The sequence below is a fragment of the Pituophis catenifer genome, unplaced genomic scaffold (genome assembly GCF_029215685.1).
Source record: "Pituophis catenifer annectens isolate HBS135680 unplaced genomic scaffold, rPitCat1.0.hap2 SCAF_1, whole genome shotgun sequence".
NCBI lineage: Eukaryota > Metazoa > Chordata > Lepidosauria > Squamata > Colubridae > Pituophis > Pituophis catenifer.
The window spans coordinates 245,140,760-245,153,665 of NW_027256881.1; the positions used below are offsets into that span (position 1 = coordinate 245,140,760).

General features: G+C 36.3%; 1 protein-coding gene across 5 annotated transcripts in view; it reads right to left on the reverse strand.

Moving 5' to 3' along the window:
* CHID1 (chitinase domain containing 1) overlaps positions 1 to 12,906 on the reverse strand; it is a 122,010-nt gene that overhangs the window by 79,119 nt on the left and 29,985 nt on the right. For all 5 annotated transcript variants that reach the window (XM_070957401.1, XM_070957399.1, XM_070957402.1 and 2 more), the window contains exon 8: positions 12,197 to 12,289. In XM_070957401.1, the coding sequence (XP_070813502.1) occupies positions 12,197 to 12,289 (93 nt within the window). The remainder of the gene's footprint in view (positions 1 to 12,196; positions 12,290 to 12,906) is intronic.

Consider the following 12,906-nt stretch of genomic DNA (forward strand, 5'->3'; position numbering starts at 1 on the left):
GCCCTCGATAAATCCCGCTTGGTCCTCATGAATCACCTTTTGGATTACTGGCATCAACCTGTTGGCTAATACTTTCGCATAGATTTTATAGTCTGTATTCAAAAGAGATATTGGTCTATAATTCTCTGGTTTTTTAGGACCGACTTGTTCTTTTGGTATCAAAGATATGTAAGCTGTTGTCCATGATGGGGGTATTTTACCCCCTTGTTGAATATTACAAAATAAATCTCTAAGTTGTTCCACCATTTCAGCTTGCAAGGTTTTGTAATACACTGCAGTCAAACCATCCGTACCAGGAGCTTTGGCTGTTTTTAACTGTTTAATTGCTACTATTATCTCCTCCTCTGTTATAGGATAATTCATTCTTTCCTTTTGCTGATCAGTAATTTTTGTAACTCTTTTATCGTTTAAGTATTTTTCTATAAGTCCATTCTGCACCTCCTCCTTGGCATATAATTTGGTATAATAGTCCACAAAAGCTTCTTTAATTAATTTTTGTTGAAAAATTTCTTTCCCTCCAATATCAATACTATCTATAGTCCGTATACTTTGTTTTTTCCTCAATGTGTAAGCCAACCACCTGCCCGGTTTATTAGCGTTGCAAAATGTATTATGCTTCGCATATTGTAAGTTTGTTGCAACTTGTTCCGCCATAAGCATTTGAAATTGGTCTTTCAAAAGTTTTATAGCACTACTTATTCTTTCATCTGTTGGATTTTTAATAAGTAACTGTTCTTTATTCTTTATTTCTATTTCCAATTCAGATCTTTTCTTTTGTCGAAACAGTCTATGTTTAGAGTTCATGTAGATAAGTACCCCTCTCATATAAGCTTTACTTGCGTCCCAGACAATTTCAATTGGGGTACCTTTATTCAGATTTATTTCAAAAAATTCTTTCAGATGCTTTTTAAGTTCTGTTGTATTTTTTTCATATCTAAACAAGTTCTCATTTAATCTCCAGGAACGTCTCTCAACCTTATCCATCTCAATTTCTATCCATACTGGGCTGTGGTCAGTCAAAGTTCTTGGAAAAATCTTTGTTCTTTTTGTCTTAACAAGTAAATCATCTGACAACAAGATAAAGTCAATCCTAGAGAAGGATCTGTGTCTATCAGAAAAGAAAGTGTAGTCCAGTTCTTTTGGATTATGTATTCTCCAAACATCTTTTAGTTCCATATCTTCTTTCATGTCAAAAAAAGTCTGTGGTAGTCTGATTCTAGACTTTGCCAAACTCTTTTTATCTAATTTAGAATCAATTACTCCATTCCAGTCTCCCATAATTAAAATAGATCTGTAATCCCATTGCAGTATTTTGGTATGTAGCATCTTGTAGAAATAGTCCTGTTGTTGATTGGGAGCATAAATTCCAATCAAAAGAATTTGGCCCTTTGCCGTAAGCAATTCAATTGCTACAAACCTACCATCTTCATCTGTTTCTATAACTTTAGCTGTTAATTTTTTATTTACATAGATAACCACACCATTCTTTTTTTGCGAAGTTGAAGATATAAAATGTGTTCCTAGTTTGGAGTTTATCAGATATTTTTGATCTTGAGTTGTGATATGCGTTTCTTGTAAACAAATTATATCATTATTAAATTGTTTCAAATATGTAAATAATTTCTTCCTTTTCTGTGCTGAATTCAACCCATTAACATTCCAAGATAAACACTTAAAGGTCATGAGCCTCTTTTCGGAGCACAGAGCAAAATACTTGAAGATCATCCGAAAGCTTCGATTTCGCTCCTCCCATAGCTCCAATCTCTTGTGCAGTACTCTTAACTGCCTCCTTGTCTTGTCTTTCCTGTTGTTGTTGTTGCTTTTGTTTAAGTAACTTAGATTGAGCTCTAGTTATACGTTGATCCTTAGATTCAATCATCCGAACCGAGTCCAAAATTGGAGAAGATTCCAGCAAGGGCTCATCCAAAAAACCTCCTTCTGCACCTTGCACTCCTTCTAATTCCTGCTTGGACTGTTCTTGCAATTCTCGTTGAGGTTGCTTCTCTTCACTCTCTTTAATCTCCAAAACTGTAGATGTACGTGGAGATGGTGTTCTTTCCTTAAGAATAGTAGTATAAAAGTGTTGTGCCTTCTCCACGGTATTCAAACGGCATCTTTCTCCCTTGTATCTGAAAATTATCCCAGCTGGTGCGTCCCACCGGAAGAGTATCTGTAAATTTTGCAATTCCTTAACAAGAAAGCCAAATTCTTTTCTAGCTTTCAACATTTTAGGAGGCAATTCTTTATAAATTCCAATTCGTGAGCCCCCGACTTGTACAGAAGTGTAAAAGGATTTTTGCAGGATATCATTTCTTATTTCTCTTTCTGTAAAATATATGACCACATCTCTAGGTAATTGTCTTTGTCTGGCCACCCAAGAGTTCACTCTGTAAATTTTGTCTATTTTATGAAAAACCACATCAGGATTAACTTGTAGAATCTTAGCCAAGGCCTCAGAACAGACTTGTCTCAAATCCTGTCTTTCCTCCTCTCGAATTCCCCGAAGCCGTATAGCGAACTCCATTGCCCTGAATTGTATCATAACAATCTCGTCTTCAACTCTCTGCATTTTATTGTCAACATCAGCAATTTTATAATCATTGTCTTTCATCTTTACATTAACTTCTGATTTAAGTTCTTCAACTTTAGAATCAACTTTCCCAATAAATTCTGCCAGGCCAGATGCCACTTCTGATATTTTTTTGGTCACCTTGTTTTGATTCTGTTTCACCATATCTTTAACTTCATTAATTTCCTGCATAAATTCCTGGTGTGATTTTTGAAGTTTATCATCTATCCCCTGATGTGATTTTTGAAGTTTGTCATCTATCTCCTGTTGAGATTTTTGAAATTTATCATCCAGAGTTTTAGAAATAAATTCTTTTAAATCTCCCACATCAAATTTTCTTTTTTGGGTCTGTAGCTGTTGAGCAGGGGGAAGCTGCGTTTCATGTTTGTGTGTGGGGGATCCCCCCCCTGTTGCCTTCCCTTCCTGCTTCTTTGAAGCCATCGTGCCACGTAAGCTAGTTTTTCTGAAGAGGGAAATTCCTTTTCCTTTCCCTCTTCCACAGAAACTTCTAAAAAAGTCCCCCAGATTTAATCAAGTGAAACTGAAGTAAAACAAAGTCAAATTTTAGAAAAAGAAATTTTTTCTTTAGATAGAGCTACTTTGTAGCAGCTTTATAACTTTGTAGCAAAGCAGGAAGGCTTCACAAATCCACTTTCACTAGCTCGTTAACTCAAATGCTGGGCGCCATATTTTTTCAAATCACTTTCACTCACTCTCTTTCTCTTTTAAATTAAAAAGTCAACAAAGCACTAATACTTGCAATTTTCAAGTTTCTGGATTCAAGTTGATATTTCCACTGTTTGTTAAAATTAGTTCCTTTCACTTTAAGAGTTTGCTGCTGCCGGCTTGTTCTGCTAATTAGCAGAAACGTCCCACGCCGCCCGGAGTTTCAGCAGGTTGGAAGGGAGCCACGCCTGTTTCCTCCCCAGAAACAATTCCCTGGGGGGTTACAGGGGCTCAACCTGTACCCTGCTGTCTCTTCTCCTTCAATCTTCAAGATTTTGGAGTTTTCGAGACGCTCCTCGATCGCGGGGCGGCTCTACAGGCGGCGGGGCTGGCGGTCTTTAAAGAAACACCGCCGTCGCCGAGGCTCGCAAACCCTAATTGAAGTTTGTTAACTGAATTATACAGGGTTTACTGTATAAACGTATGATAAAAAATATTGTTAAGTTGAATGCTGCTGCTCTCAGATTCCAGTTTCACAAATTGCAAAATTTCACTTAAAAAGGAAATAAAATATCCTTATTCCACTATCTTATTTGAACAGAATATTGAGATTCCATTCCTTAAAAGTTTTATAGTTGAAGAAAAAGACAAGGAATTTAGAGAATAGTATAAAAATCTAGCTACTATATTTAGAAAGTCAAATTTCAGAAAACCCAGCAAAAAACAACAATCATTCTTTTTTTTAAAAAATACAAATCTATGTAATGTAAAATTTTAAGAACAGACTGCTGGACCATATCAAAAGTCTATTTTGCCAGATATTTTTCCCCACAATGGCATTTTGATATCTACAGGACCAAGCAAAACTTGAGCACAACACCAATTTTCTGCACAATGTCACTGAGGCATGGTATAAAGATCTTAATTCCATATTCCGGTAGAAACATTAAATCCGAGGCAGTAGGAAGCTTAAATTTTGATTACAACTATCTGACACTCTGGCTTTCATGTCGTTCCACAGTGATCCAAACTGTTGGAAAATAATTTAAGGACTAAGGACTTTTACAGGAAGAAACCTTCTATAATAAAGAATGTTGCAAGAGAATCAAATCAAATCAAACTTTTATTAAGGCCAGAAGAGAATATCAATAGACACATCTCCCAAGTTGTTTTAAGAAAACTGGCAGCCTGTAGTTGACAAAACAGACTAAATCCTACATCGTTATTTGCAATCTATCTTAGTGCAAAAATCAATTTGAGCTCCTATTGCTTTTTTATGTTTGATTTTCTACTTCGATAGAGAGCAGGAAAAGAAAATCTGAATTAGTTTCTCTCCTTATATTTGAGGTCAGATATTGCTACTGTTCTTTTTTTTTTTTTTTTTTTAAAGCACTATCTTTTAAAAATGCTTTATTTTTATGCTCTTTTTCTTTTTGGTCAAAATGTTATCCATTTTTATTGGACTTGCATAAAAGAGCAGCATAGGTGGAGAAGGTAGGATTTCTAAAATCTGTAAAAGCTACAAAGATCTTGCTTTCCCACAAACCATGAGGTGATGATGGGGTAAAGGTTGGATTGATTCCAAGATTGTTTGAAGATGTGGGTAGGTGCCCCGGGAAGGTTCTAATTTATTAGTTTTTATTCTTTTACTGGTTTTATTGATTTATTACTGTCTGATAGCCACCCAGGATTACATTACCTACAATGGCTGGTTATATAAATCTTTAAAGTAAATATGCATAATATATATGATGGATTTTTGATTATGCTAGATACCAAATTACCACTAGCACTGAGATCAAAATTGTGAATGGATTTTTCCGGATAGAAATTCATTTCTATCTGGAAACATCCACCTACGATGTTGAATTTAAATATCTATTCTATTCTGTTTAGCCCACTGGTTCCCAATGTGGGGCCACACCCCACAGGAAGGCAATTTGATTTTTAATGGGGGCAATTGGAACCTTGTTTAAACCAAGTTAATGGCCTTTTAGGCTTCCATGTGAGTAGGAGTCACTTTTTGAATAGTAAGAATTATATGGGGGGGGGGCACAGGATTTTAGAGATGCTTAGGTGGGGCATGGCCAAAGAAGGTTGGGAACCACTGGTTCAGCCAAAATAACAACATGGCTAATATCTATCAATGAGGTTCTGTTCTAGATCACAGAATCCTTTTTCATGCTTAAATTTACTGAAACTTTCCCCATAATCTAAATCAATAAATGGAAGAAAGCATCTGGGGATGTAGGTTTTTACTTATGATCGATCTCTACTGATTAGTGTTATTGTAGCATATTTCAATTGTTATCATTTTGATGTTTTCATCCTTCATTGCTGTGGTACACTGCTCGGGGCCATTTTAGAGCAGAGAAATAGCACAAGCAAAGAAATACTACAAATAAATAAACAAATCGCTTTGACCATTGCACTGATGCAATATATGTTTCTTACAGGGCAATTTACAGCTCTCTAGAGTAACCCTATCTCCTATCCAAAAATGATGAACTATACCATCAGTTGCACTCAGGTCTAGCTTTTGTATTTCATATCTACTGTTAAACTTCAGAGGAATGATCTATGAGCTAAACCGAGAAGCTATTAAAAGCTACACTTGACAGATGAAAGTCAACTGAGATGTTGACATTAACGGATCTTCTTAGCCATAACTACTAAAATGCCTATGCCTTTTTCATCACATAATTTTTCATTATTAGAACCCTTGTAGCAAACTCAGTTGGGACTCTTGTAAACTACCTGTAGGAGGAAAAACCCCTACACTGCTGAGGCAGCATAATCAAAGCGTAATCCCACTTTATTTGATAATCTATGGCAGCAGTCATAACACTAGGAATAGGATCTGGACCCGACTTTTTAACCAGTCTACCTAATTATGGAGATCCTCCATACAAGGAATAATATATTATTTTTTCCAAAGAAAATCTTTTCTTCTCGGAGTCAGTTCAATAATATTTCAGACAATAGTTCCCAAGCTTCCTCTATGGCAACTAGTAAACACATCTACATCTTTAGAAGGATGAAATTATGTTATAAAGGAGACAGTGACTTTTGGCGTGCATGACTGTTTCCCTAACTGGCATACTGTATATTAGAGAAGTCTGTATACAATTCCATAATCTCCAAGCTATATGGCTGCACTTGGGTATGATAGCCAGAATATGCGGTGCTGATTTTCACTTTATTTCCTACAGATTGAGAAGCTAGACGAAAGCAAGTTGCTCAAGACTATTCAATGAAGTCCTTTCTTTAAAATGAATTTGAATCTCTTGTACCTGGACTTAGTACTGCATCTAGTCTATTCTCTGCTGGCATGATTCCACATGTATGTATGAACTAATAAAACGTTTTGCATTTCTTAGATAGCAAATGTATTATTCAAAATCTCCAGCACTTGTTTTTCTTTTAAGATAGTGTTTTCCAACAATTTGATCTTGAATCTTGTTATTGCTATATTACATTCGTTCTTTCTTCAGACTTAAATCAAATTAGAAAACAAAGGAAGCACTTTTTAGCCACTGGGATTAGATCATAACAGCAGTGTTTCACACATTGGTTTAGATGTATCTCCAGTTTTTCACCAAAGAACTTAACAAATATTATTTTGCTCTTTGTACTAATATTTTGTATGCCTTTTGGTAAATGGTTGATTAAATCTATTCCGACATACATTTATCTTCCATCATTTGTAAAGGTTTGACAAATTTTACTCTTAAGTGATAATGGATAAGGAAGATGCAACATTAAATATGCCAATGAAAAGCAGTTTTCAACAGGAGCTTATTAATGCTATGAATCTAATGTACTGTATTATGTACTGTCAGATTGGAACTTTAAAAAAATCAGAATGTATGGATTTCATTTGTACAGCTGTAGGTTGCATTTTCATGTTAGCCAACCAAAACCAGGTTCAAGACACTTGATGCAGAGTGTCTTCCTTGGGTGAGCAGCAAATACCTTGATTTGGCATCAATAAAGAGTATCAGTGTCAGAGTGGTAAACAAACATGAGCAAAAATCACAGGATTTGGTTCCAATGAGTTTATATTTGAGATAGAGGGACATATCTTGTCTAGGCTCAGAAGTTAGGCAGAGAAAAGCCTTCATTTGATGGGAAAATGCTGAAAATATTAAGGCTATAGACCAGGGGTGTCAAACTCGCGGCCCAAGGGCCGGATGCATCATGTGCTGACCACCCCACCCCCGTTTTAGCGAAGTGGAAACAAGCTACGATACACATGACGACAATGTGACGACACGAGTTTGACACCCCTGCTGTAAACTAAACTGGGAAGCTAAAAGACAGTGACAAACCACTTCCATGTGAGAAAAGTCAGAAAAGTATATGAAATTGCTCAGATTTCATAGTCTGAGATATAGACAGTTATAAATATGTTCAGCCTACTTCCTTGTGGGCTTGTATTTGTTATTCTGCTTTACTTGGCACAGTATTGGGTTACATGGCCATTCTTTTTTTTTCTTTTAAACACAGAGACCACAAACTCCTTTTTCTGCTCTAGCTGCCTGAAGCTAGCACACTGAAGTATTTTTTCCCATTAGCGTATCATCGCAAAGCAATGATGCGAACTTATCTAAGTGACAGAAAGATGGTGATTGTTCTAAACTGAGCATTCTTCTAAAATCTTTCTCAACAGTGCTAAAGGATTTAGCCCCGGAGCTCACTATTAGTCCAGAACCTGAAGTACTTATTAAGCAATGATGCATGGAGAGAAAGAAGTTTGTGCATTTAGATTCTCTTTTCCACAAAAAAAGACTTCAATTTTTATTATTAGGACTTGCAATTTCTTATTATGACTTTAGGCAGTATAAAACTGCACTAAAATGTATACTCTTAAGCAAACCAATCTAAAATAATAAAACTACCAGCATAATTGAGATAAAAACTGGCAATACAAGTCTTTTCATAAAATTGCAAGAAAATAAAATTTAAAAGAAGCACTTTGAATTGGGCCTAGAAATGAACAGCCAATTTAGAATGTGAAGCATAAAATGATAGCTAACTGTGACAGACATACTGTATTGGTCCTATTTTTAGCTAACTAAAGTCTGAGGTGATTTTCAGAGGCATCCCTACATATAATATATTGCAGTAATCCAATAGCAGTGATAGGCTCTATGGAGTGGGATTAAGTTACAATATATTAATGGCTATACCGGTCTTCAATGCTAAGGACTTAGCAGCTTCCTCCCAACACACTCACAAGATTTAGTTTTACACACATGTATTTGAGATCAAAAAGATGCATATGAAATTCCAGAAGATACTACCATGCACATTGAAGCAACTCAGATTCGATAAAGAGTTGGGGAAATGTAAGAGGAGAAGGAAAAGAGAATAATCAGTTTGAAAGACTGCCCATTTTCTATTTAACATTCAAAATATATGAAAGCACTTTAAAACATCTATTATTTGATGCAATTATCCTAGATCTTGAATAGAATGAATTAACTTTATGAGAAGTTTTATTGTAATAATGACTAATGTCGTAGAAGCGGCAAATTATTTCAGAGGGCTCATTTGCCTTCTGAAGTAGGCTACAATTAACAAGCAGGGACAATCTGCTTTAAAACTACAATAAACAGATCAATATTTCTGCTTGGTTTTCTCATGTTAGGATGCTATTATTTCCCTACAGATTATATGGCAGCACAAAAATAAATAAGAGCATAAACAATAAACAAGTATTTAAAAGGGTATAAATCATAATATAGATGAGCACATCAAGATGACATGCAAGTTTATACAAAACATTTCCAAGAACAAGTTCTTGATATAGTACAAGTAATAATAAATAAGATCCTAATTTATAATACATTGTAAAACATCAAAAGGCATCCAAAGGCTTATATGGTGAAATTATTCAGGTAGCGCTGCCAAATGGTTATTCATCCACAAGAGCAATGCTGAACACAGTTGCATTGTGCAAAGTTTACCGATAGACCTGGGAAACAACCTTCAAAAACCAAAAATGTAATATTTATTATGATCCAAATCCCAGTCTCTTATATAGGTAGTTTTTGGTTTACAACCATTGATTTAGTGACTGCTCAAAATTACAGCAGCATTGAAAAAAAGAGACTTATGATCATTTTTCACACTTATGACTGTTGTAGCATCCTCATGGTCACATGATCAAAATTTGGATGCTTAGCAACTGGTATGTATTTATGACGGTGGCAGCAACCATGGATCATCTGATCAACTTTTGCGACTGTCTGACAAGCAAAGTCGATGGGGAAGCCAGGTTTGTTTAACAACCGTATTACTAACTTAACAACCGTAGTGATTCACTTAACAACTGTGGCTAGAAAAGTTGCAAAATGGGGCAAAACTCACTCACAACTGTCTTGCTTAGCAATTTTTGGCTTAATTGTGGTCCTAGGTACCACAATACCTAGATACATGTGCCCATTACACCTGCTGAAACCTATGACCTAATTCAAAGTCACAGCAAATTATAGAATGTAGGTAATGAAAAACGCAGGTGCTGAATCGGTTGTCATGTTGGCACACATAAAATTGGGTGGTAGATCTAAATAGAGCTTATGTTATTTTAAATGGCAACTGACAACTGAAAATCAGGTATCAACACTAGAAATCTAAAACAGATGTTTTGCACATATGACATGGTTCTCTTTGTAATGGAGTGCAATTGAGCACCAGTCATGAAATTATGAATTATGAAATCTAGGCTGCACTTAAAATATCCAAACTATAAAGAGGGAGAATACATGTATTTAACATAAAGGTATGTGGTACAATTGACAGACTAAAATAGTTGGTTTACTTCCGATCAAAGGCTGTCTTCAAAATCATTAAAATATTAGCAAGTGCAGCTTCCTTTCTCAATAGTTACAAAATAATACATTGACATAAGCAAAAGAAATTTTAATTAAAGATTAGTCTGACTATGTAGTTATATATTTTTTATTATTTATTTTAATTTTATTAATAATTATATATTAACTATAATACTTATCCAGGGGTGAAATCCTAAATTTTTCCCTACCAGTTCTGTGGGTGTGGCTTGGTGGGCGTGGCAGGGGAAGGATATTGCAAAATCTCCATTCCCACCCCACTCTGGGGCCAACCAGAGGTGGTATTTGCCGGTTCTCCAAACTACTCAAAATTTCTGCTACCGGTTCTCTAGAACCTGTCAGAACCTGCTGGATTTCATTCCTGTACTTATCCCTCCTTTCAGTCACTCATGCCCTGGTTATTTTCTGGATGGACTACTGCAGGGCACTCTACATGGGGCTACCCTTGAAGAGTATCTGGTAGCTGAACTGGTGCAGTTTATGTAGTGGCATAAATAGTTCTAGGCACCCTTAAGATGCTGCATGTAACACTTTTTTTTTTTTTTGCTTTAATTTATATGCCGCCCTTCTCCGGAGACTCAGGGCGGCTTACAATGCGTTAAGCAATAGCCTTCATACTTTTGTATATTTTATACAAAGTCAGCTTATTGCCCCCACAATCTGGGTCCTCATTTTACCTACCTTTGAAAGGATGGAAGGCTGAGTCAACCTTGAGCCTTGGCGAGATTCGAACTTGCAGTAATTGCAAGCAGATGTTAATAACAGTGCTTTAGTCCACTGTACTACAGTACAGTAACACTTCTTCTATTATATGAGCTGCGCCAATTTGTTTCTGGTTCCAAGGAAGCTCTTATTATCATCTTTAAAGTCCTTCATGGCATGGGACCAGGACCTGAGGAGTTGCCTCATCCCACTTTTATTGACTTGTCCTCGCTGGTCATGCTGAAAATCCCATTGGCTAAAGAATTTCGACTGGTGGGATCAAGGAGGAGGGCCTTCTCTGTTGTTGTTCCTGCCCTTTGGAACACCTTATCTTCAAAGGCAAAGCAAACCCTCATTCATCTGGTTTTCCAGAAGAGTGTTCTGGATCTCGTTTTGCCAATTAGTATGAGGGTCTAAGAGTGTGCAACTCTGGGGATGGCTGGTGACTTGAGAGCACTCCCCCCATCTTGTTTGTATTTGTATTTGTATTTTTATTTATTAAATTTTTATACCCTTCTCCCGAAGGACTCAGGGCGGTGTACAGCCATATTAAAACAACATATACCCACAAAATTTAAAAAACAGTTTAAAATATATTAAAAAATTGGCCCTTGTATTAAAAACTACAAACACCCAGGAAAATTAAAATTCAGTTTCTAGGCCAGCCCAGCCTGTTGGAACAAAAGAGTCTTAAGGGCACGTCGAAAGGTACGTAGGTCAGGGATCGTGCGAATCTCCGGGGGCAGTTCATTCCAGAGGGCAGGTGCCCCCACAGAGAAAGCTCTCCCCCTTCTCCGGAGACTCAGGGCGGCTTACAATGTGCTAAGCAATAGCCTTCATCCTTTTGTATATTTATACAAAGTCATCTTATTGCCCCCACAACTGGGTCCTCAATTTACCTACCTTAGAAAGGATGGAAGGCTGAGTCAACCTTGAATGTTGTTTCATTATGTTGTTGTAAACTGCTCAGTCATTTAAATGAGGTGGGCAGTATAGAAATTGAATAATATTTAATGCAGTTGTAATGGATGCTGAATGCATCATCATCCCCATGATGAATGTCTTTCTATTCTAAAAGCTCATAGTCTACTTTCCATTTAAAATTATGACTGGTGTTGTATTTTATTATTTTTCAATATACCTGTAATTTTAAAATATTTTTCACTGATTGGTTACCTGAAGGAATTTCATCTTAGCACAATCATATTTCATTTGTACCTCAGGCTCAAGACTAGTATTTTTCCCGCCAAGATGCTGAGTCAAGCATTTTCATCCTGGAATGTAGTGAGAACATTTGTTTCACTACATAGAAAATTGGGCTTTCAGAAGCAATAAACTCTAATGCCTTGAATGAAACTAAAGACAAATACATCTGGGATTTCCTTGAAAGTACGATACTTACCCTGGCATAACACCAGGAGGAATGACAAGCATTAGTTTAAGTTGTGCCTCATGGAAAGCTTCAGAGAAGTGAGTGAGCAAGTGAATCAGATCCCTGTAAAACAGATAAAACATTAGCTCTGTGAGTCAAGGAAAAAAAGAAAGAACATCCACTGATTTTTCAATCTCTCAGTTTTAAACTTGCATTTGAGTCAGAAAACATTATTTTCCAAAACTAAATGTTGGCCTTGCAACATCCTTATTCCTTTACAAGCTGACTCAAAAGAAGACACCAATAAAGGAGAATCCCAAAGGTGCTTTTTCAAAAGGCAACTGGACTTTTTTTTGTTTTTGCTTGAAGATGTTCTGGGGAAGTAAAGAATTGAAGAAATTTCTTAGATGAGAGGCAAAATGTCTTCAAACAAAAACAAAGAAAATCACATTGGCTTTTTAAAAAAGCACCTTTGGGACAACCGGGACCGGGATGACTGAGATTCTCCAGAGACAATAAAGGAGAATATTTGTAGCTCAGGGTTGAAATGAGTCTTGGTGCTCTCTGAGCTTGGTTGTCTTCTTGCAGATGGTTCATTGCCCAAATTAGGTAACATCATCAGTGTTAGTAAGGAGTGGGATTTGTTCTGAGTTTATTTATTTATTATTTATTTATTGGTTTGATTTATATGCCGCCCTTCTCCAGAGACTCAGGGCGGCTTACAATGCGTTAAGCAATAG